Source organism: Phyllostomus discolor, chromosome 6, assembly GCF_004126475.2.
Source record: "Phyllostomus discolor isolate MPI-MPIP mPhyDis1 chromosome 6, mPhyDis1.pri.v3, whole genome shotgun sequence".
Classification (NCBI taxonomy): Eukaryota; Metazoa; Chordata; class Mammalia; order Chiroptera; family Phyllostomidae; genus Phyllostomus; species Phyllostomus discolor.
This window is the reverse complement of record NC_040908.2, coordinates 133,300,326-133,319,767: the sequence shown is the minus strand read 5'-3', so window position 1 is coordinate 133,319,767 and position 19,442 is coordinate 133,300,326. Positions and strand designations below refer to the sequence as shown.

Genomic DNA, 19,442 nt, shown 5'->3' with positions numbered 1-19,442 from the left:
AGATGCTGATTCATATGAATGATGAATGACTAAATATAATCAAAGATGTGACGCAGTTTCTTAAATTGGGAAGCTGAATGAATAGGAGAAACAAGTTAGGGAAATAGGAAGATGGGTTCCATCTGAGACACATTAAGTCCAATGGACCTACTGTGTCTCTCTGAAGATGTCCAGGCTCTCTCACAGACTGGACCTCCTAAAAAACTGCGTTCCAAAAACCTCCAGGCACTCTCAGCTTTCCTACAGAATTGCAGCCTACATGTTCTCACAAGTCTCACCCTGCATATTCATTCATTCATTCATTCATTCATTCAGTAAATATTTCCTTAGTGCCTGCTATGTGCCAGAAGCTCTTCTAGCTGCTTGGGATACAATAGTAAACAACCAACCACCAACCACAAATTCCTGCCCTTGTGAAGGGTACATTATAACAAGGGAAAACAGACAATAATAATACATATAATACATTTAAAAGTACATAATATGTTAAAAGCCAATAATTTCTATTAAGAAATAGGGTCAGAATAAGTGGGGACAAGATTGTTCATGTAGGAGACAGGGAGGCAGTTGCCATTTTAAATAAGTGGTCAGGGTAGGGCTCTTTGGGAACACAGGATTGAGCAAACACTTCAAAGAGGATGGAGAATCAACTAAGCTGAAACATGGGCCCTGGGCATTCCAGAAAGAGGGAACAGACAGTGCAAGGGCCCTCGGTGAGAGTATGCCTGGCTTGCTGGGGAGAGTGCAGATGTAAGTGGGCTAGAGTGCAGAGAGCAAGGGAAGGATAAGTAGGAAGTGCACTCAGAGAAGGGCCTCAGGCTACATCATGGAGGACCTTAGAAGCCATTGCAAGCATTCTGGGTTTCACACAAATAAACAAGAGAATTCCTTCCAAGTATGCCGAGGAGTCTTGTCACCGGATGTCAGCTGGGTCCACCTTGCCCATACACCTCCCGACAACCCAACCTGGAAGGCTCTCTCACTAAGGGCTTTATACAAACAACACATACATTAGTTTAGAATGCCTTAGCCTCTGCTATGCAGTGAATTATAAACTATTTACTAAACAGTTTCTTTAACCATAATTATTTATGCAACAAGCTATAAATAATTTACAGATTAGGCTATTAACTTCCAGCCCCTCCTCACTAAGGCACTGGGGAAGGCCCAGCCGGTTGTGATTGAAGAAAAGGTTGCTTCTCTGATCTTGTTCAAATCTTCCAATGTTTTTCTGACCTTGCTTCTGATCCACTTCTGAATCCCACGCTGAGCTGCTTCGGCACAGGCCTTTCTGTGCATCGGGGCTTTTGTATAAAGAGCAGACAGTTCTCCATCTTTGACTCCAACCTCACACTTTAGGTGTGGATCCTTCACAGGGTACGGTGTTGGACAACTCACAGCAGTCCCATCTCTAACTTGCAGCTGACCCATCTGTGCAATGCTGGAGCTAGGAAGGAGGCTTTGTCTCCTTCACTGGATTCTGCAAAATGCCTCCTGTACCCACCTAGTACCGTGGGGTTGGCCTCTTTCCCTCTGTGATCCTGTGTTCTGTGCCATCTCCTGCACTGACCCTCTGTTCCAAGCTGCAGCACTGGAAAGAGCTTTCAGATTGTTACCCAGAACTCCCCGATCTAGCATTGTGGGAAAGTTGATCCTACATTTCAGGTATCACCAGGAATGCTGGTAAAGGAGCAACAGAGCCTGCTATATACCTCAGAGCTAAAGACCGGAAGTAACTTGTGAAGGGGTGCAGCTAATGTCACTTTGCTCCATCCATTTCTCCAGGTTGTAGCCTTCCACCAATCTACAGAAGCATTTGAAGATAGGGAAGAGGTCTGACCACTCTAAAAATTCAATTTAAAAAACTAGCCTATTTCCAAGCATGCTATAAAGAAAACTTCATAGAGTACTTTCTGTGCGCTGGGCACATATCAAGTGCTTTCATACATAATATCTGTCTTGTATCCAGAGCAAGACTATTTATCATCCCCATTCTACAGAGGAGGAAAAACTGCAGCTCAGAGAGTTACCTACTGCTAGTCAAGGGCAGAACCCAGACTTCAGTCCAGGTCTGCCTAATTCCAAAGCCCTCGCCACCTGCCCAGTCTGTCCAGTGCCCTGATAGAGCAGGGTGTATTTGCCTCAGAAAGCCAAGGAACATGAATTTGGCTCCAGGTAACTGTTCCCAGTCCAATGAGCCAGTGCGTGCATTTGACAACTGCCTCCTTTCGATGACTCAGAGCTCATCATCTTAACTGGCACTTTTAGATGCCCTCAGAGAGAGGGGGACACTGCTAACATTTCCTGGCCTTTATTAACTCAGGAACAACTCATTTCAAACCTCTAATGAGGGTACACATCAGCATATGCTTCTCCAGTACACTTGTGACAGCCAGCAAGGACACCTGATGGGAGCAGCACCATCTGTGTCCTCCTCCCGCCTTTACCCTTATTATCTGTGTGATCTTGAACATGCTACTTGCCCTCTCGGAGCCTCGGTCCCTGACCTGCCTTCTCACTCATTTCCAACCACTGCCCCAGCCCCACTCCCAGACCCTCTGCTGTGACAAGCAGCCTCCCAGACTTTGCACATACTGATCCCTCACTCCCATCTCCTCTTCACTTTGCTGGTGCCTGTGCCTCTTCGAATCTCAGCCTCAATGACTCTTTACAAGGAGGTTTCTCTGACTCCTGGATGAGCTTATGTCCCGTGTGTCCCTCCTGTCTGCAACACCCTGTCTTTCCCCCATCAAGACACCAGTGTCAAATGTTGAACTCTTTGGTTAATATTTGCTTTGTCCTAGACTATAAGCATAGGAGGGCTTGTGTCTGCCATGTCTGCCCTACACACCACCCCTGGCACTCTACCGGATACATTGAAGATGCTCAGTGTATATTTATAAAACTGAATTAAGTATCAGATGGAAATGACAATAATCTGTACTGTTGTACAATCTGTCTCATTGGATTGTTGTGAGGGTCAAGGGAGATAAAAATCCATAATCATTATTGCTAACATTTATTGAGACTGGGCCCTGTGCCAGCTGTCATGCGGCCGGCTTCACATGTATCATCTCATTTAGTGTTCACAGTGACCCTGGGAGGAGGGTCCTTGTACCATCTTACATTTGCAGATGAGGAAACTGAAGCTTGGAGATCACCCAGCTTGTAAGTGGCAAAGTTTGGCTCCGAACCCAGCCCATCAGACTCTGGACCCCATGTTCTTAATGCTACTCCAAATTGCTTTATAAAACACTGTGCTCTGTCCAAATGGCATGTTAGTACTGCCAGGTGACATTATAAATGCACCATTGCATACACTAACTCAGACTCAGCTTGCCTTCGACCTTCATGGCTGAACATGGAACCTGATGTGTAAACTAAAAAAGGTTTGGCTTTGTCTTTCCCATTCTGTTCTCCTCCTTTCTTTAAAGAGAGCTTTTCATTTGCTGACATGAACTGTTTAGGAGAATTAGCAGATCTAATGTCAGTTGCAAAAGTGGTACCTCCCTGTGGTTCTGGAAGATGCAGGTGAGAGTACAGCAGTCACCACTAGAGGGATGCCTAGAGCCGGTCGACCCCATCTGCAGGGCTGCACAGACTCCCAGGTTAGCCTCCAGGCTCTACCACTTGGACCCCTGTCCTCCAGCATACCCTCGCCCTATCTCCAAGGGCTGTCTGTCCACAGTTGTGGGCAGACTGCAGAGACAAAAGATTCTTCCAGCTGGGCTGTGCTGGCAGGGCTGCCCTCCGGAAGGACCTCCACAGACAGAGAGGGAAGAAGTTGCGTGACCCACCAGGTTCCACAGACAGTGCATGATGGGGCCAGGTCTGGAGCTCTGATGTCCCCATGTTTTCTGTGCACCTGCATACCAGCCAGTCCCAGAACTGAGGACAAAGCTGACCAGAAGAAAATCCCCCAGCTCTGTAAAGACCTTCATCAGGTAAAAGAGCACCAGGAATGCAATCTGGTGATAATTATAACAGTTGTTCATGTGTTGAATGCCAGCAACGATCCAGGCAGTATTCTAGGCCCTCTCTCTATGTTATCTCCTGTAGTTCTCCCTGCCACCCTGTGAGAAAGGCTTTATTACCCCTGCTTACAGACCAGGAAAGGTCAGTCACATGGTGAACAGGTGCTAGAGCCACTACTCAAACTCAGTGTCTAGAGTCCAGGGTCTCTGCTCTCTTCCATTGAAAACCACACTGCCATCAAAAAGCTGTGAGCAGGAGTCTAGGATCACAGGAGATGGGGGGGCCTGACTTTGCCTGGGAATATGTACACAAAGGAAGTGACATCTGCCTTGGTTCTTAGAGGAGGGCAGTTGGCTGGGATGACAAGGGCAAAAGGATTTGTACATAAATGTGAGAAAGCCTTGAGGTATAAAAATAGCAACATGACAAGAAGTTTCACTGGGCTCAAGCAAGCACCAGGGGCCTATGAAGAAGTGGCCAGAAAGGGGCCTAAAAAGAGAGACAGGCACCAGTTGATCAAAGACCTTGACGGGATTAGGAATTTGAATCTAATCCTGAAGGCAGTTTGGGGCCACTGAAAACATCTCAGAGCAGGGTGGTGACATGACTGTGCAGAGAGTTAGAAGAAAATGAACCAGAGCAGGGTTAGACAGCCTGATGGGAGATGATGGCTATAAAGAAGAGAGGGCAGAAGCCTGAACAAGGGCCATGACGTGGGATGGGAGGAAGTGGGTGACCTGGGAGGGAGAGGAGAAAATGTGAGGGTGAAGCGGAATAAAAGGGCAAGGCTGACTCGTGGGTTTCCAGTCTGAGTGAAGGTACTGCCCTGGCTGAGAGAGGAAACCCGCCCAGGGAGAAGCTGGGGCTTCATTTTTCCTTGGGTTCAGAGTGAGTCACTATGACAAGTGGGGTATACAAGACCACAGCAGGAGGGGCCAGGCCCTGCAGAGAGGTCCATCAAAGAGGCCCCAAACTTTGCCAGGGAGGGGGCCAGGCCCGGTGAGCCCCACACGGCCCCACCGCTCGCCAGTGCACTCCCAGACTCGGTCACTGTGCCGCCACATAATGAGCTGCTCTTCTCAATTTTGGAGTCTAGGGACTGCAGCTCATTAAGGTTTGGCCTGTGTTAGCGCAGAGCATCCCATAATTGCAGAGCTCGCCTGACTCTCTGTCATTAGCTTTCTGGTCCTCAGGGTTCTACCTCTCCTATTGGACTTGCTGATTAACCCTAATGTACCAAGTCTGCTTAAACCAGGCAGCTTTTGCTGTGCAGTGGGAGCTGCTTGCTGTTCCTGCACCTCACAATTCCCAGGGGTTCAATTGTCCTCAGACATGAACTGCAAGCTGCCATCTCACTGTGCATGAAATCTTTCCTTTACAAGTAGAGACGACTGCTCTGATTACTCACACAGAGGAAGGAAATTGAACATTGAGGTCAAAACAGATGGACTGGCAATGAATCGCATTCCCTTTGTGGAGAGCCGGTAGGGTATCCAGCCAAAGAGCTGAAGGGGCCAGGGGCCTGGATCGGGCTTGGATTTCCTCTGTCTCCACAGTGAACTAGAATCTGAGCCTCATGCTGTAAACATAGCCCCCATGCTGGGGGAGCAGGGAGGGCATCCCAGACAATGAGTGGGGCTCACAGGAGCCCTGCCTAGTTCTCAGCAGATGCCTGCTCACCGAGTTGCCCCACTGCTTCCTCTCTGATGGCAGCTTTCCTGGAACATCTGAAAGGAGGTGACTGAGCCACAAAATCTGGGCTTTCTGGATTCTGGCGGATTCTAAACACAAAGCCAGATGTAACCACAATCATCTCCACATCCCAGGGTACTGGTTGGATGACTTTTTTTAAAGCTGGAATTATCCAGGGTGGAGTTGGTGTAGGAGAAGGGAATAGCATAATATCAGACCAAGAAATTGCAGTAGGAAGGAAACAATGGGCTCCCTAAAATATTTCTGAAGTCAGAGGGAATTAACTATCCATACAGTAAGCAGGGAGAACTATCAACAGAGCCCCTCTGTGTACCAAGCACTCTAGGTAGGTGAGCACCAGCTCCCTTACAGCAGTCCGATGGTTGCAGATTGCCATCCCATTTTACAGATGTAGAAACTGAGGCTTAGAGGGATTACATAAGGTGTCCAAAACTTCACTGCTAATAGTGATAGTACAGCTAAAATGATTTACTAATTACATCCTAGGCACTGTATTAAGCATTTGATTCCATCTTAAATACTCACTTAACCTTCAAAACAATTCCATGAGGCTCACATAACCGAGATCTAGTAGGTTAAGTGACATGACCAAGATCACTGAGTGGATAAGTAGAAATAAGAACCTAGGAAGTCTCAACTCTTATACTAGGCTCTTTGAGGTCTTTAGCAATTTGACTGATATTCAAACCCTCAAATCCACAGCCAGGGCTCTTTCTACTGGACTGCCCTTCTGTGACATATAAATGCCCTTTTACAGCTTGTGATTAATTAGACCATGATATATCTAGTCATTTGGTTATATGTCGTTTAAAGTCAGGACAGCCTTCCTGGCCCTGCTGGCCCTGTGGCCTCACCGTCACAGCCGTCTGATGAGTTTGCACCAGAATTACTTCCAGAGCAGGGACACCCGGGGGACCATGTGCACAGGGTGGGAAGTTACCCTCTCAGGACTCCAGCTGCAAAGAGCTCTCTCCCCACCCCCTCAATGGCCTTGCCCTCCCTCTGCTTCTGCCCCTAGACTGTCCCCTTCATTCATGAAAGCACATCACTGGGGGAAGGTAACAGTGCCTCACCTATCAGATGCCAAAGGGAACAGTACTCCCCAGCTCAGCAGGTGCATAGGCTCCCAGCTGCTGGTACCAGTTCCTCATTTCCAGCTAATCCTGCTGGCCTGGCCTCCAGTGTTCCCTAAATGTTGGGGGCCAGTCATTTATGGAAATCTATGCCTGAACTCATGTTGGTTCATTTTAATCTTTTTCACTAAGAATAGACTTCAATTGTTTCCTCAAAATCTAGAGTTTGGATGTCCCTGCCTTACTCTATTTCACCTGTTGTGTGAAGTGGTGAATTCTCTGTAAAGGAACACTTTACCAAGCTGAGAACACTTGCTAATGGCCCCCACTTTAGTGGGTACCCCAGTGTGTCAGATACTGGGCTAAGTTGCTGGGATTGCAGAGGGAACATGATGAGAACATGATCTCCAAGAGAACCTTCTATTGCACAGTGACATACTCCCCCCACCTAGTATAGCACCTGGTACATCATAGGCACTTCATAAACATTTACTGAATGAATAAATAAATGACTGCAAATAAGCAATTACAGCTCACAGAGTTTTACATGGCATTTGGAGGTAAGCACAAAGAATTTGGGAAGCACAGTGAAGAAAGGCTTAGCCCAAGCTAGACTCTCTGAGAAAACTCCTCAGGCCTACACTAGAAGGATGCCTGCAAGTTCTCCAGGAGAAGCAGAGGGTTACAGAGAGAAGAAACAGCCTGTGCAAAAGAGTGAAGGCATCGAACCACATGTTGAGAAAATGACAAGTTGCTAAGTGTAGTCAGAGGGGTGAAGGTGAAGTCAAAAGCAAGGGCTTCAAATCATGATGCATGGGGGAGTGCTAGGATGTATAGATTTAGCTGTACTGTGTCCCATAGTCCCCTCTATTCTCCCACTCCTCCGTAGAACACTTCTGAATATAACAAAGGCTTTTGTAAAACCCGAACAGGACACAGCCTCAGAAACTGGAAGGGGCTCCCAAGCCAGTATGTCTTAAAATTTCCATCCCAGCTGCAAGGCAAACACTAGACCTCTGTGCATTTCATAGGAAGGAAACGAGAAGACCTTGTTTTGGTCAATGGGATTTCTTTCTCAACCCTGAGGCATGAGAGTGGGATATTTTTGTCCAGAAAAGGGAACAGAATATCCAGAACAGATTCCTAGAAGAATAGAGCTGGAGCATCCCTGGGGACATTTTGCCTACCTCCTCATCCTCACACTAAGAAACTAAAGTACAGGGGGTGGGGATTGCCCAATGACACACACAGGTTAGTGAAAGGCAGTGCCTCGAAGAAAGTAGGAGGAAGGAAGGAAGGAAGGAGGGAGGGAGGGGAGACCAGCCTTTGGCTCCTAGTCCATGCTCCCCACTGCACTCTCTTTTCCTGTAAGAGATTTAATGAAAAAAACTGCAGAATTTTTTTCCAATGATTTTAAAACCAAAGACTAAAAATATTTCCAAATTACTATTCTTTAGAAGAAAAAATGTCTCCCCAGTTCTCTGACTCCATCAACCAATTAAATATTTGGCTTTCACTCAGAAAGAATATTTAAATTAATGGAGATAGAACTCTAGCTTACTCTTTCCCTCTAAGCAGCAATTTTCTACCAAAAAGAATGAGAATAGCTTGCTGGAAACAGGTGTATTTTGGAGAAAGAAGAAAAATCCAACCTACTTAATTTCTCACAGTCACCTGAGACTCCTCATCCATTTGTCATTCATTCATCAAACACTTGTTAAATACCAGCAACCACTTATTGAGCTCCTACTGTCTACATTCTAATCATAAGAGCACAAATATGAATCAGAAATGAATTCAGCCCTCAGGACTCTCATTGCTGAGTAAGAAAGATGATATTTACATAAATCATTATTGTACTACCCAGGGCCTAGCCCAAAGTAAGTTCTTAGTCCAACGTAAACCTCATTCAAATGAATGAGTGAATGGATGAAATGATGTCTGTGACAGATCATTGCTAATGAGAATTACACTGCAGCTTGGACACAGAGCTTCTAGGACTTACTTCTAGGCTGGGTGGGAAAATGAGCTTAAAAAGAAACACTGCCCAGGGAAGGCAGGACACCACAAGGTGCAGGACGTAGCCTGAAGAGCATTTTGACAGCTCCAGTCCCTTCTCTGGGCTTTAGCTTCCCCACCTTATCATGAGGGGATGATTCAGATGAGCTCTGAGAAATCATCCAGCAACAACATTCCATGCTTCTCAGATCCCAGTTCCTAGCACTGTATGGAAATTTAAATCTAACCTCTCTTCTTAAAAATAACTGTTGAATCATGGTGCCTCTGTGTTCACAAGGTCAGGCCCTTTGTTTCTGTGGATTTTTCTTGGGAAATGTTGAGAAGGAAGAGAATTTGATTCTAACTTTGATTGGCCTTCTTTCTGGTTTAAACAACAGAAGAATATCCAATTATCCCTTTGACAATTACAGCCTGCACATTGCACCGCAGGCAGAGAAATCAACCCAGCAGCAGAAAAACAGCCACAAACCAGAGGCACACACATGCAAGCCATTATCTGCTTGGAGACAGGCTGGCCTGCGACGGAGGTCCCCACTGGCTCAGGAAGGCTGATGGCTCCTCGCCAGAGTGGGCCCAGGGCGACCCAAGAGGCTGCCAGCCACTACCTGCAGCCCCACCCAGCCCCGGCGCATCTCAGACTCCAGGCTGAACAGAAACCATGTGAGAAAGTGAGAGATCCCGAATGAAACACCCGAGCTGTATGCCTGTTACAGATCCAGACCTGATCAGGTCAAGAAATAAGTCGGTGAGTTCCATGTACCCGTGCCCTGTTTAGTTACCAATACAGCAACATACAAGGCACATGATCTGCACTTAGTACATATCTGTAGAAACGTTTTGTTGAAAGCTAATGAATAAACAAGTGAACAATTTGTTTGTGTGATGTCCCCAAGAATACTGTGGAGAAGACAAGCTGGACAGGGTGCAGGCCAGCACTCAGGCTTGGGCACCACCTGGGAACATGTATCCGGCTCTGCCCCTTACCAGCTCTGTTTTTGACAGGTCCCTTAACCTCTCCAGCCTCAGCTTCCTCATGGATGAATGCTGTATGTGCCACTTGGATTCCCCTTTAAGGGAGGACTTGCCTCCAGCTGCTGGGAGTATCATTAGTGAACAGCCTTCAGCAGTCAGGTCCTCCTGATGTTGTCTCAGGGTCACCTCACCTAAGGTCGCACCCTGCCTAGAGCTGCTCACTCCAATGACAGATCAAGGTGGGATATGAAGACCCTGGTCACTTTGGCCAATGAGCAAGAACTCTGATTCCAAAGCTCCCCACGAGGGCAGCTGGGGTTGTCATTCAGCCTGCGTTGCAGCTCACCTTCTCCCTCTGCCTGGTCCTGCTTTCTTCCTCTCCCTTCCACAGGTGTTAATCCCTAAGGCACTTCCTAATAACCATCCTGAACTCTAAACTCTATCTGCAAGGCTGCTCCCCAGAGAACCCAACCTGTGACCCCACATTTGCAAAATAGAGATAGTAAGTACGTATATGGGCCATGCTAAGGACTAAATTGGTGGCTATGTGTAAAAGCACCCAACTCATACAGCAAGTGCTGAGTAAAAGTGAGCCCACTTTGTTGTGGAGGTTAGCGAAGGCCAGCCCTTTAATCAGTATCCCCATCCTTACTGTCAGAAACCCAGAGAGAAAATGTCAAGGTGTCCCAATGTGATCTGTGGTCAAAAGAAGTAGAGGAGGGAGGGAGGGAAGGGAGGAAGGAAAGAAGGAAGGAAGGAAGGAAGGAAGGAAGGAAGGAAGGAGGGAGGGAGGGAGGGAGGGAGGGAGGGAGGGAGGGAGGGAAGGAAGGAAGGAGGGGAGGGGAGGGGAGGGGAGGGGAGGGAGGGGAGGGGAGGGGAGGGGAGGGGAGGGGAGGGGAGGGGAGGGGAGGGGAGGGGAGGGGAGGTAAGAAAGGGAGAGAAGGAGGGGAAGCCTGAACACAGCTCTTTGTGCTCCCAGACTGGCCTCCAACCTGCCCACAGGATCCTATCCATAGAGATAGTTAATGAAAGAACTGTGCCATCAGGATCCCTGCAGAAAACAAGAGCCATGTGTAATGATAGAGAGAGTGTGCAGATAGGTGCCAACAAGTTGACCACCGTGGCTGACCACCAAGGCTAGGTTCCAGCAGCACCACCCCCACTCCCAGAGGCCAGAGAAGGAAACAAAGATCAGCTAGGGACATGGCAGCCATAGTCTCCTGCTCTTCAGAGAGCTGATCTCCTGCCCTCTTCACTCCCACCAATAAATCCTTTAACCTCCAGGGAGGTATCTGGACCTTAGCTTGCAAGTGTTTCTAGTACTGAGGGATGGAAGGAGGGCTGGTTACTGTCACTGGGATGGCCTGGTGAAGTATGAGTCATGCACTGCCAAGGACCCTGGGCCCTAGAGAGACCTTCCCTCCTGAGCCCCAGCACTTACACAAGCAATGACACTGCCATCCTATTAGAGAAGATAAAATTGGTGCTTAGGTTGAGGGCCAGCCAAGAGCACATGGCTGGTAGGAAGTATAGCTGGGATTCAAGCCCAATTCCAATTCCAAGGCCTTATAAACTTTCACCACATAGGCCCACATTCAAGTTTCCAAGAGTAGGGTTTTGTGCTTTGGCTTGCTTATTTTATTACTACTTTTAAACATGAAGCCTTCCCAGAAGATTCAGATGCAAGTCAGAGTTGTAAACCCTGTTCCATCCTCTCCTAAGGCCCAGGCCAGTTCAGCATGGGATCCTAGCTCCTGGCCTGGGAGGCCGTTGCTCCCTGCCCTCTACTCTCATCCAGGAGACTGCACTTAGAAAAGCCCCTTTGAGGCTATTTACTCATAAGGGTCTCAAACTACACATGCCTAACCCATATGTTTCACCCAGGCTGCTGGATGACCCCACACAACTTGACAGCATTTATTTATTTTGTACACTGAGGTGAACAATGGCACTACAGAATGAAATTGAGTTCCAGTGGAACACAACAGAAAGAAGTCAATTATCTAACATTAATTATTTATCTGGGGACAATAACCATGGTGTTACTCCCCATGAGAGAGGCCTCTGCAGCTTGGAATGAGAGGAAAGAAGAGGTGGCTGCTATTATCTACCCATAATGCAGCCTCAGAGTGGCTAAATCAACCCCTCTGACATTCTGTAAATACACACGAGTCTTCTCTGTGAAGGTGGCCCATGCACATACCCCCAGAACACACATGATTGGTAGGTTAGGAGGCACAGAGATTGTATTCCCTCCCATGGGAGAGCCTGCCCATGCCAGGCTGTGAATATACTGAAGGAAATATCACCTTTTCTTTGCAGCCCACCCTATAAGGATGAAGACATTCTAAACAAACATTTTCTCAGGTTGTAATGTTTGTGGCCAGCTAGAATTCTTGGAGTCATGTTTGTCTGGGGTTTTTCTGTCAGGGCATTTGCTGTACAACATCAATTAGAAACCCTATCCTGCCACCAAAAGAACAGAATATCTCCCTCCCCTTATCTGCTGGGGATACATTCCAAGACCCCCGGGGGATGTCTGAAACTAGGAATAATAGCACCAAACCTTAGGCATAACTGCTTTTTCCTATACATACCAATATGATAGTCTAATTCATAAATTAGGCACAGTAAATGATCAACAAAAAAATAACAATGTAATAAAGTAAGTTATGTGAATGTGGCCTCTCAAAATATCTTCTTGCATTGTTCCCACCCTTCTTTTCGTGATGTGAGATGATAAAATGCCTATGCGATGGGGTGAATAAATGACATAGGCATTGGCATAGCATGAGACTAATATTGATCTCCTAACAATACATTAACATGCACTTTACAGCTTCTCTTTAGCATATTGAAATTGTCTGCATCACTGCTCTTGGGGCTTTGGGGCTATCATTAAATAGAATAAAAGTTCCTTGCTCACAAGCACCATAACAGTCAATCTGATGATAACTGAGACAGCTACCAAGTGACTAAGAGGCAGGTAGCGTCTGCAGCGGGAGATGCTGAACAAAGGATGACTCATGCCCCAGGCGAGACAGAGGAAGACAGCACCAGATTTCATCATGATACTCAGAGAAGTACACAATTTAAAACTTATGAATTGTTTATTTCTGGAATTTTCCATTTAATATTTTCAGACCTCGGATCACCACCGGTAAATGAAATCTAATTTCTACATCATTTTTGTATGATTTAATTTCCTTTTATCCTCATAACTTCTGAGGAGGTTGGAAGTGGGAGAGAAAGATATCAGTGGTTCCCAGAGGCTTGAAATGGCACCAGGATCTGATGTACCTTGGCCCCACATGCTCTACTCCGGGGACCTAGTCTTCATCTGAAGAAGTTAACATTGACAGGCCAGTTCCTAGGTGCAGACAGGTGCTTTATACACATTATCTTAAAGTCTCATAACAACCTAATGACATAAGTAAAAAATCCCTGTTTCATAGTTGGAGAAATTGAAGCCCAAGGGTATAGCTAATAAGTAATAGAACCAAGAATCATGTGGAGGCTGTACCACCTCCTAACCACTGTCCTCAACTGCCCTGTGACGACAGCTTTCCACCCCCAGCACAGGCTCTACTCTGACCATCCCTGGACCCAGGAGGCTCTGTGCAAGTGTCCCAAAGTCCTACTGTCAGAACTGCTCCTGCCCATCTGACCACATAGGCATGGACCTGCTGCCTCGTTGGGACAGGAGCTGAGAAGACTAACATTCTGCTTCATCTACATCAGTTCCACTTTCTCCTGGTTTAAAACATTAGACTGCTGAGAGTGTCTGTGAGTTCTTATTTTCTATAGTCAGGTCACTAGCTAAGAGGGGTCACAGGAGGAATACCTGGAAGAATTCCCCAATATCACCTACATGAAAAGCCACACAGTGTCCCTGGCACACAGTAGGCACTCGATAAACACAAGCTCCCCTGTATAGCTCTCTCTGCATGACAGACACTTGACACATATTAACTCATTTACTCTGCACATCAGCCCTATGAAGCAGGTACTATTATACATGAGGCACCAAGGAGCTGATGGGGTTAAGAAACTTGCACAAGGCCACACAGCTCGTGTGAGGAAAATTCTAGTTTAAAGCCAGGCAGTCATGTGCTCAAAGCTGATGACGCTCGTCTCCTAAAGGCCATCAGCCATTCCGAGCCCAGTTCCCATCTCTGAAAACGCACATGCATTCCAACAGGTCTGTATCTCACGATCTCTGACCTCTATCTTAGTCACACTGCATGGAAAGATATCTGGGCCCCGATGGCATCCCTTATTCTCAGCCTCAGGCTGCACAGGAAATTCTTAACTACATTTCTAAGTGTTCTCAGTCCTCAGCATGCATGAGCTGTATTTTGTAGACTCAAACCTCTTTATAATGATGGCTTTGGGGAGGCAGACTGATGCTTTTATAGAAGTTAACCCAGTTGTAGTAGACTTTTCACAAATATTTAATAATTTCTTATGATTTAAAAAGCAACACACATTTTTTAAAAAAGTACTCAAAAACAAAATACAATATAAACATGAATGAGATAAGAAACTGCAATCCACTGTGATTCAGACAGGAGGTTAGAGATAGAGTAAAGATAGGATGTCAATGACACATGCAATATGTAAAACAAAACAGTGACTTAACAGTCATGCCAGGGCTACTTGGATTGTATCGCCCCCATGAAATGTCTCAGAGAAGGAGGAAGGGAGGGAAGGAGGGAGGGAGCCATGGTTGGTGTAGCTCAGTGGATTGAGCTCCGGCCTATAAACCAAAAGGTTGCTGATTCAATTCCTGGTCAGGGCACATGCCTGGGATGCGGGCTAGGTCCCTGGTTGGGAGAGTGTAAGGGGCAGCCAATCGATGTTTCTCTCACACATCGATGTTTCTCTCCCTGTCTTTCTCCTTCCCTTCCCCTCTCTCTGAAAATAAATAAATAAAATTATTTTAAAAAGAAAGAAAGAACAAAAGAACCAAGGCAGAAGCCCTGAGCACTCTGGTTGCAAAGTTCCTTTGTGACCAAACCTGCATTAGTGTGACCAACCTTCCCAGTTTGCCCAGGATGGAGGAGTTCCCAAGGACACAGACTTTCTTTGGCAAAATCAGGACAGTCCTGGACAAATCAGGACAGCTGGTCACCAGAGACTTGCTGCCCTGCTTCTTCGATCTTTGGTTCTGGTTCTGGCTTCTAGGACCAGCCTGGTCTCCCACCTTTCATCTGTGTGAAGGGACCCCTAGGTCCCTGAGTCCTTTTCCCTCCCTCATCATCTAGGCTTTACCTGTTCATTGTATTCCTCCCTCACCCTCCTGGTGCCCCTACTGCCCAACTCAAGGCAACAAGTACTTCCCAAAGATCAGTTCTGAGCTCAGTTTTCTCCCTGGTGCTCTGTGGGAAAGAGAAGACACCTAAAGGCAGGCTGACCATTCCAAGAGGCTGAGAGAGGATCCTCACTAACCCTGAGGGTCCCGAGTGACTCCAGTCCCCTGGTCTAGATGGGATCACCTAGCCTCCTCTGGGGTCTCCTGTCTTAGCACCATACCCCCCCTCAATTCTTTGCTTCATTGCCTGCCTGGATCTTAGACTGCAGCTCCTTGGAAGATAGGAGGTGCCTGACTCCTCCAAGTCCTAGGCTCCAGTTCCATGCGTATTTGCTGAGTGAACCTGGCATCCCCAATACCTTGTCCTAAGCTTCCTCCCCAGGACAGTGAATGGAGAGAAGAGGCAACCTACATTCTTGGGATCCAGGCCTGTCCCTGAGAGGCAGCTGTGGGACTTACCGCTGACCCGGCAGGGAGATGGAGTCCATGTGGCGTCCTCCAGGCAGTGCCATCATGTTGATCCCAATCTGCAGGAGGGCCTGCCCACAGCGGTCGGGGCCCTGGAAAGAGAGGGCAGGACGGGGACAGGGTAAATGAGGACCCTGAGTGAAGAGATGCAATCACTTTCTCTCCCAGATGCTGGCTGTGGCAGGTATGGAGGGAAGGCACCCTAGTCCTCCTCTGCCTTTTGAACCAGTTTACACTCTGCTGTCCTCACATAAGTAATGCAAGACTCAGACTTGAACTTAGTTCTAAGTCTCTAGCCCACTGTAAACTCCTATTATCCTCTATCTCGCATTGTCAAATATTTGCCTGACCCACTGTGCTTTGTACCAAACATTGGAACTCAGAGACCAGCAAACATAGCATGGGAAAAACTTATACTTAAATCTATGGTTTATCTGAAATTCCCATTTAACTGAGCATCCTATATTATTTGCTAAATCTGGCGACTCTACATGCTAATTCCCTAACTGTATACCATCACAGCATTGGGTTGTTCACTGTGATTATGCCTGGAAAAATGTGACTTTGTAATTGGACTTGGTGGTTGCTTCCCCAAATCCATTCCACTTCTGATGATGTAATTTCACCCAAACTGCCAGGAATAGCCATGTGACTCAATTCAGACCCATGAGCCAATACAGGGTGCTTCTAGGAAAAATTTTCTCCTAACTGCAAGCCACAAAGGTGAGACTGTGTCTCTCCCACTGAACTCGAACAAGGAAGAATGTCATTTCATTGTTTCTAGAAACCATCTTGCAATCAAGAGAGGGCCTAGCTGGGAAAAAAGGCAGCTCTGGGTCCTTGATCAATGAACCACTGAATCAACCGAGCCTGGAGTGGGGCCCACCCCTAGGCTTCCTGCTATGTAAGATAACAAAGTTCCTGTTGTTTAAGTTAAGATTTGGGTTCTCTACAGAAAAAAGCAGGCTAAATGATAAAGGTGAGCCAGGTTCCAGGGGCTCTAGTCCAAGCACCAAGGATCCACTTGGCTTGCCTGTACTTCACAGGTTGCAGCAAGACAATGGTGTTCTCCTCCTTCCATAAGACAAGCTGTCCACCAGTTTGTCCCCTCCTGCCTTGCCTTGCCCCCTTCCCATTTCTCTCTCTTTGTCAACTCCTTTTCCAAGCCAGTAAAGGAGCCCTCCCTGTGGAAAATAGAGATTCTGTGACTGTTGCCTAGGTAATGTACTAAAAGAGAGAGTTCACTGTCAGCTGATGTGCCCTGAGCTTGAGAACAAGATTTTAAGACATTTAGAGAAAACACAAGTAGGAACTTGTGGAAAGATACAGTGGAGGTGGGAAAGATAAGCCTAGAAGAATCAGACTCTTACTCTGGGATTACAAGTGACCCTTATGAAAAGGAACGGAGGAGGACTTTAATTAATAGTGATGTTGCTGGACATAAAGAACCCCTTATGATGGCTGGAATATAAAAAAAATTGAATGCATCAGTCTAAAAAGTATAAGGAGGCAGGAGCCCAGAATAAAATAGGGCTTTAGATAATTCCACAGACTCACAGCCACTATGGGCCCCACTAGACTGAGTTCCTTAAGGGTAAGAACCACTTGTGGTCCTCACACAGCCAAAAGCCAGACACTTAGCAAGCATTCTATGTGCCCACTGAAAAAATGAGTGGAATGATTTTTTCATACCTTTATACTGAGCCCTAATTCTTCATCTGTAACTGAGACTACCTATTTTACAGAACTTTATAACATTACATGAGATAAGGAATAGAGATGAGGCCTAAGTAAATAGAAGCTGTTATTATTATTATGTCCTGAGAGTCTGCTGCGCGCTCAGCCCCACGATCAGATAGCAGCGATGTAGAGAATGAGATAAAGCCATGAAGCACCTAGCACAATGACAGCGTGCGTCACTGGGATCAGCATTGTTATTTCTACCATTATCATCATTACTGAGAAAATATATTTTGGGAACCCAGTGAGTCACTAGTTTGAAAAGTATGACACAAAAGAAAAAAGCTAGAAATAACAAAATGAGGTATTTGTTCCCTTTTTGATATGTCTGACTAAAGAACCAAAAAAGGTAATACCGACTCCTCCAAGTAAAAGTTATGCTGTCCCCTCTTCTTCCTCACAATGAAGAAGGTGGTAAAATAAGGCCTGCTTGTTCACGCTCTAGGAGCACATCATAACTTTCACTTGGAGAAATTGGCATTACCTTTTTGGTTCTTTAGTCAGACATACCAAAAAGGGAGCAGAGAAAAACTGTTAAAGAGGGAATTAAAGCAGGTGAAAAGATAGAGACAGTAAGGAAGTTTAAGGTCCTTTCAAGTGTGAGCCAGTTAGGGTTCTGTGACGAGGTGAAGCACACCCCAGAATATTGGGGGAACCTCTGGGTCTGGACCCAGAGGGAGAGCTGTCAAGAGCAGAAGCCTGGATGCAAGCAGGTGTTCTGAATTTCTAAGAGGCTGATTCTAGAAACACAAAATTCTAGGTTTCTAGAAAAACCTGCTTGGAGCATGCAATCCTCAGGGAAGCCACCATGGCCTGCTGCCCTGGCAACTACCCTACCCCACCTGCCACCCACTGTCCTAAGCCAAACTCATTCTGTTGAGTGGGGACTCAGGGTAGAACCCCTCCAAAGCTACACAGCATGTCAGGGAGCCAAGAATGGATTCAAGGTATCCTCTTTGCCCCATACTCTGTCCTTACTGGTGTTGCAAAATAAAATTGAATTTGGGAGTCTGACAGGCCTGTATTCAAATCCTGACTCTGTGCCTCATTAGTACACAATGTTAGGAAAACCATCAACCCCCATGAAGGTATTTTCTTCAATTACATCTGCCTCCCAGGAGCTTCATGAGGATTAAATGAGATCACTCACAGAAGTCCCTAACAGATAATACTTCTATGTTATATCACATCATGTGTTTGGCACACAGTAGCCTAAAGAGGGACTGTCTTTCCTCATGGAAATAGGAGTTGAGACATATGTCACAGGGCACAGATGCGACCTTGCCTGTGAAACAGGTGAGAAGGACCCATGTAGGAGTAAGCAGGAAAACAAACAAACAAAACAAAACAAAACAAAACAAAACCCCATCCCCTGTCCCCCACCTCAAGGACCTCTCTAATTCATTGGAAGTCCCACCTTGGCACTGGCGGCCTTGGTTCTGCAGGGCTCTTGGCTGAGCTTCCTTCACCAGGAGGGGCTAGTTTACGAAAGAGACTTGAAGCCTTAAGTTTCTATGATTTAATTCAATGCCTGCTGGGACAACAGTTCATTTGGACAGCTCATTTCTTTCCTGCATCCCATTAGAGGCAGCCCTTGCTCACCTCCATTTGGCTAACAAGCCAGCCTGGGCTTGGAGGAAAGGGAGGCTATTTACAGTAAATTATTCAATTAAAACCAGGAGCAAGGGCAGCTTTCACCATTGTCTAATGGCCCAATCCAAGTACAGCTCAAAGCAGGGCTAGGATTGTTTAATCTACAGAATACATCAAGGCTGTCAGCAGGGGCAGGACAGTAAATACTGTGGAAAGTAGTTAAGTTCCAGCTCAGTGCTAGGTAGGAGAAGGCAGCCCAGGTGAGTGGGGGTTAAAAGAGGAATGAGATCTAGGGATTCAGTGAAGTCCCTCACTATATGACCCCATCACCCCACAGAATGTGTAACAATTGTAATTAAACAATTCAACGTTAGCTTACTCTCTTTCTCCAGTGAGGGTCCCAGGGGCAGGGACTAGTAGTCTCTCATGCTCACTGCTGCATTCCCAGTTCCCCTTCCTGACACAGTACCTCTCACAGTCACAGCGGTCAGATCAGTAAACACTTGCTGATTCATTGGGTGGGTTCTCACTGAAAGAACCTCAGCTTGCTTACTGCTAACAGGAGATGAAGGTGC

General features: G+C 46.5%; 1 protein-coding gene across 3 annotated transcripts in view; it reads right to left on the bottom strand.

The window, feature by feature from the left end:
* The window catches only part of INSC (INSC spindle orientation adaptor protein), a 131,003-nt gene that overhangs the window by 70,850 nt on the left and 40,711 nt on the right, over nt 1–19,442 (bottom strand). For all 3 annotated transcript variants that reach the window (XM_036029070.1, XM_028516871.2, XM_036029071.1), the window contains exon 2: nt 15,526–15,626. In XM_036029070.1, coding sequence (XP_035884963.1) covers nt 15,526–15,626 — 101 coding nt within the window. The remainder of the gene's footprint in view (nt 1–15,525; nt 15,627–19,442) is intronic.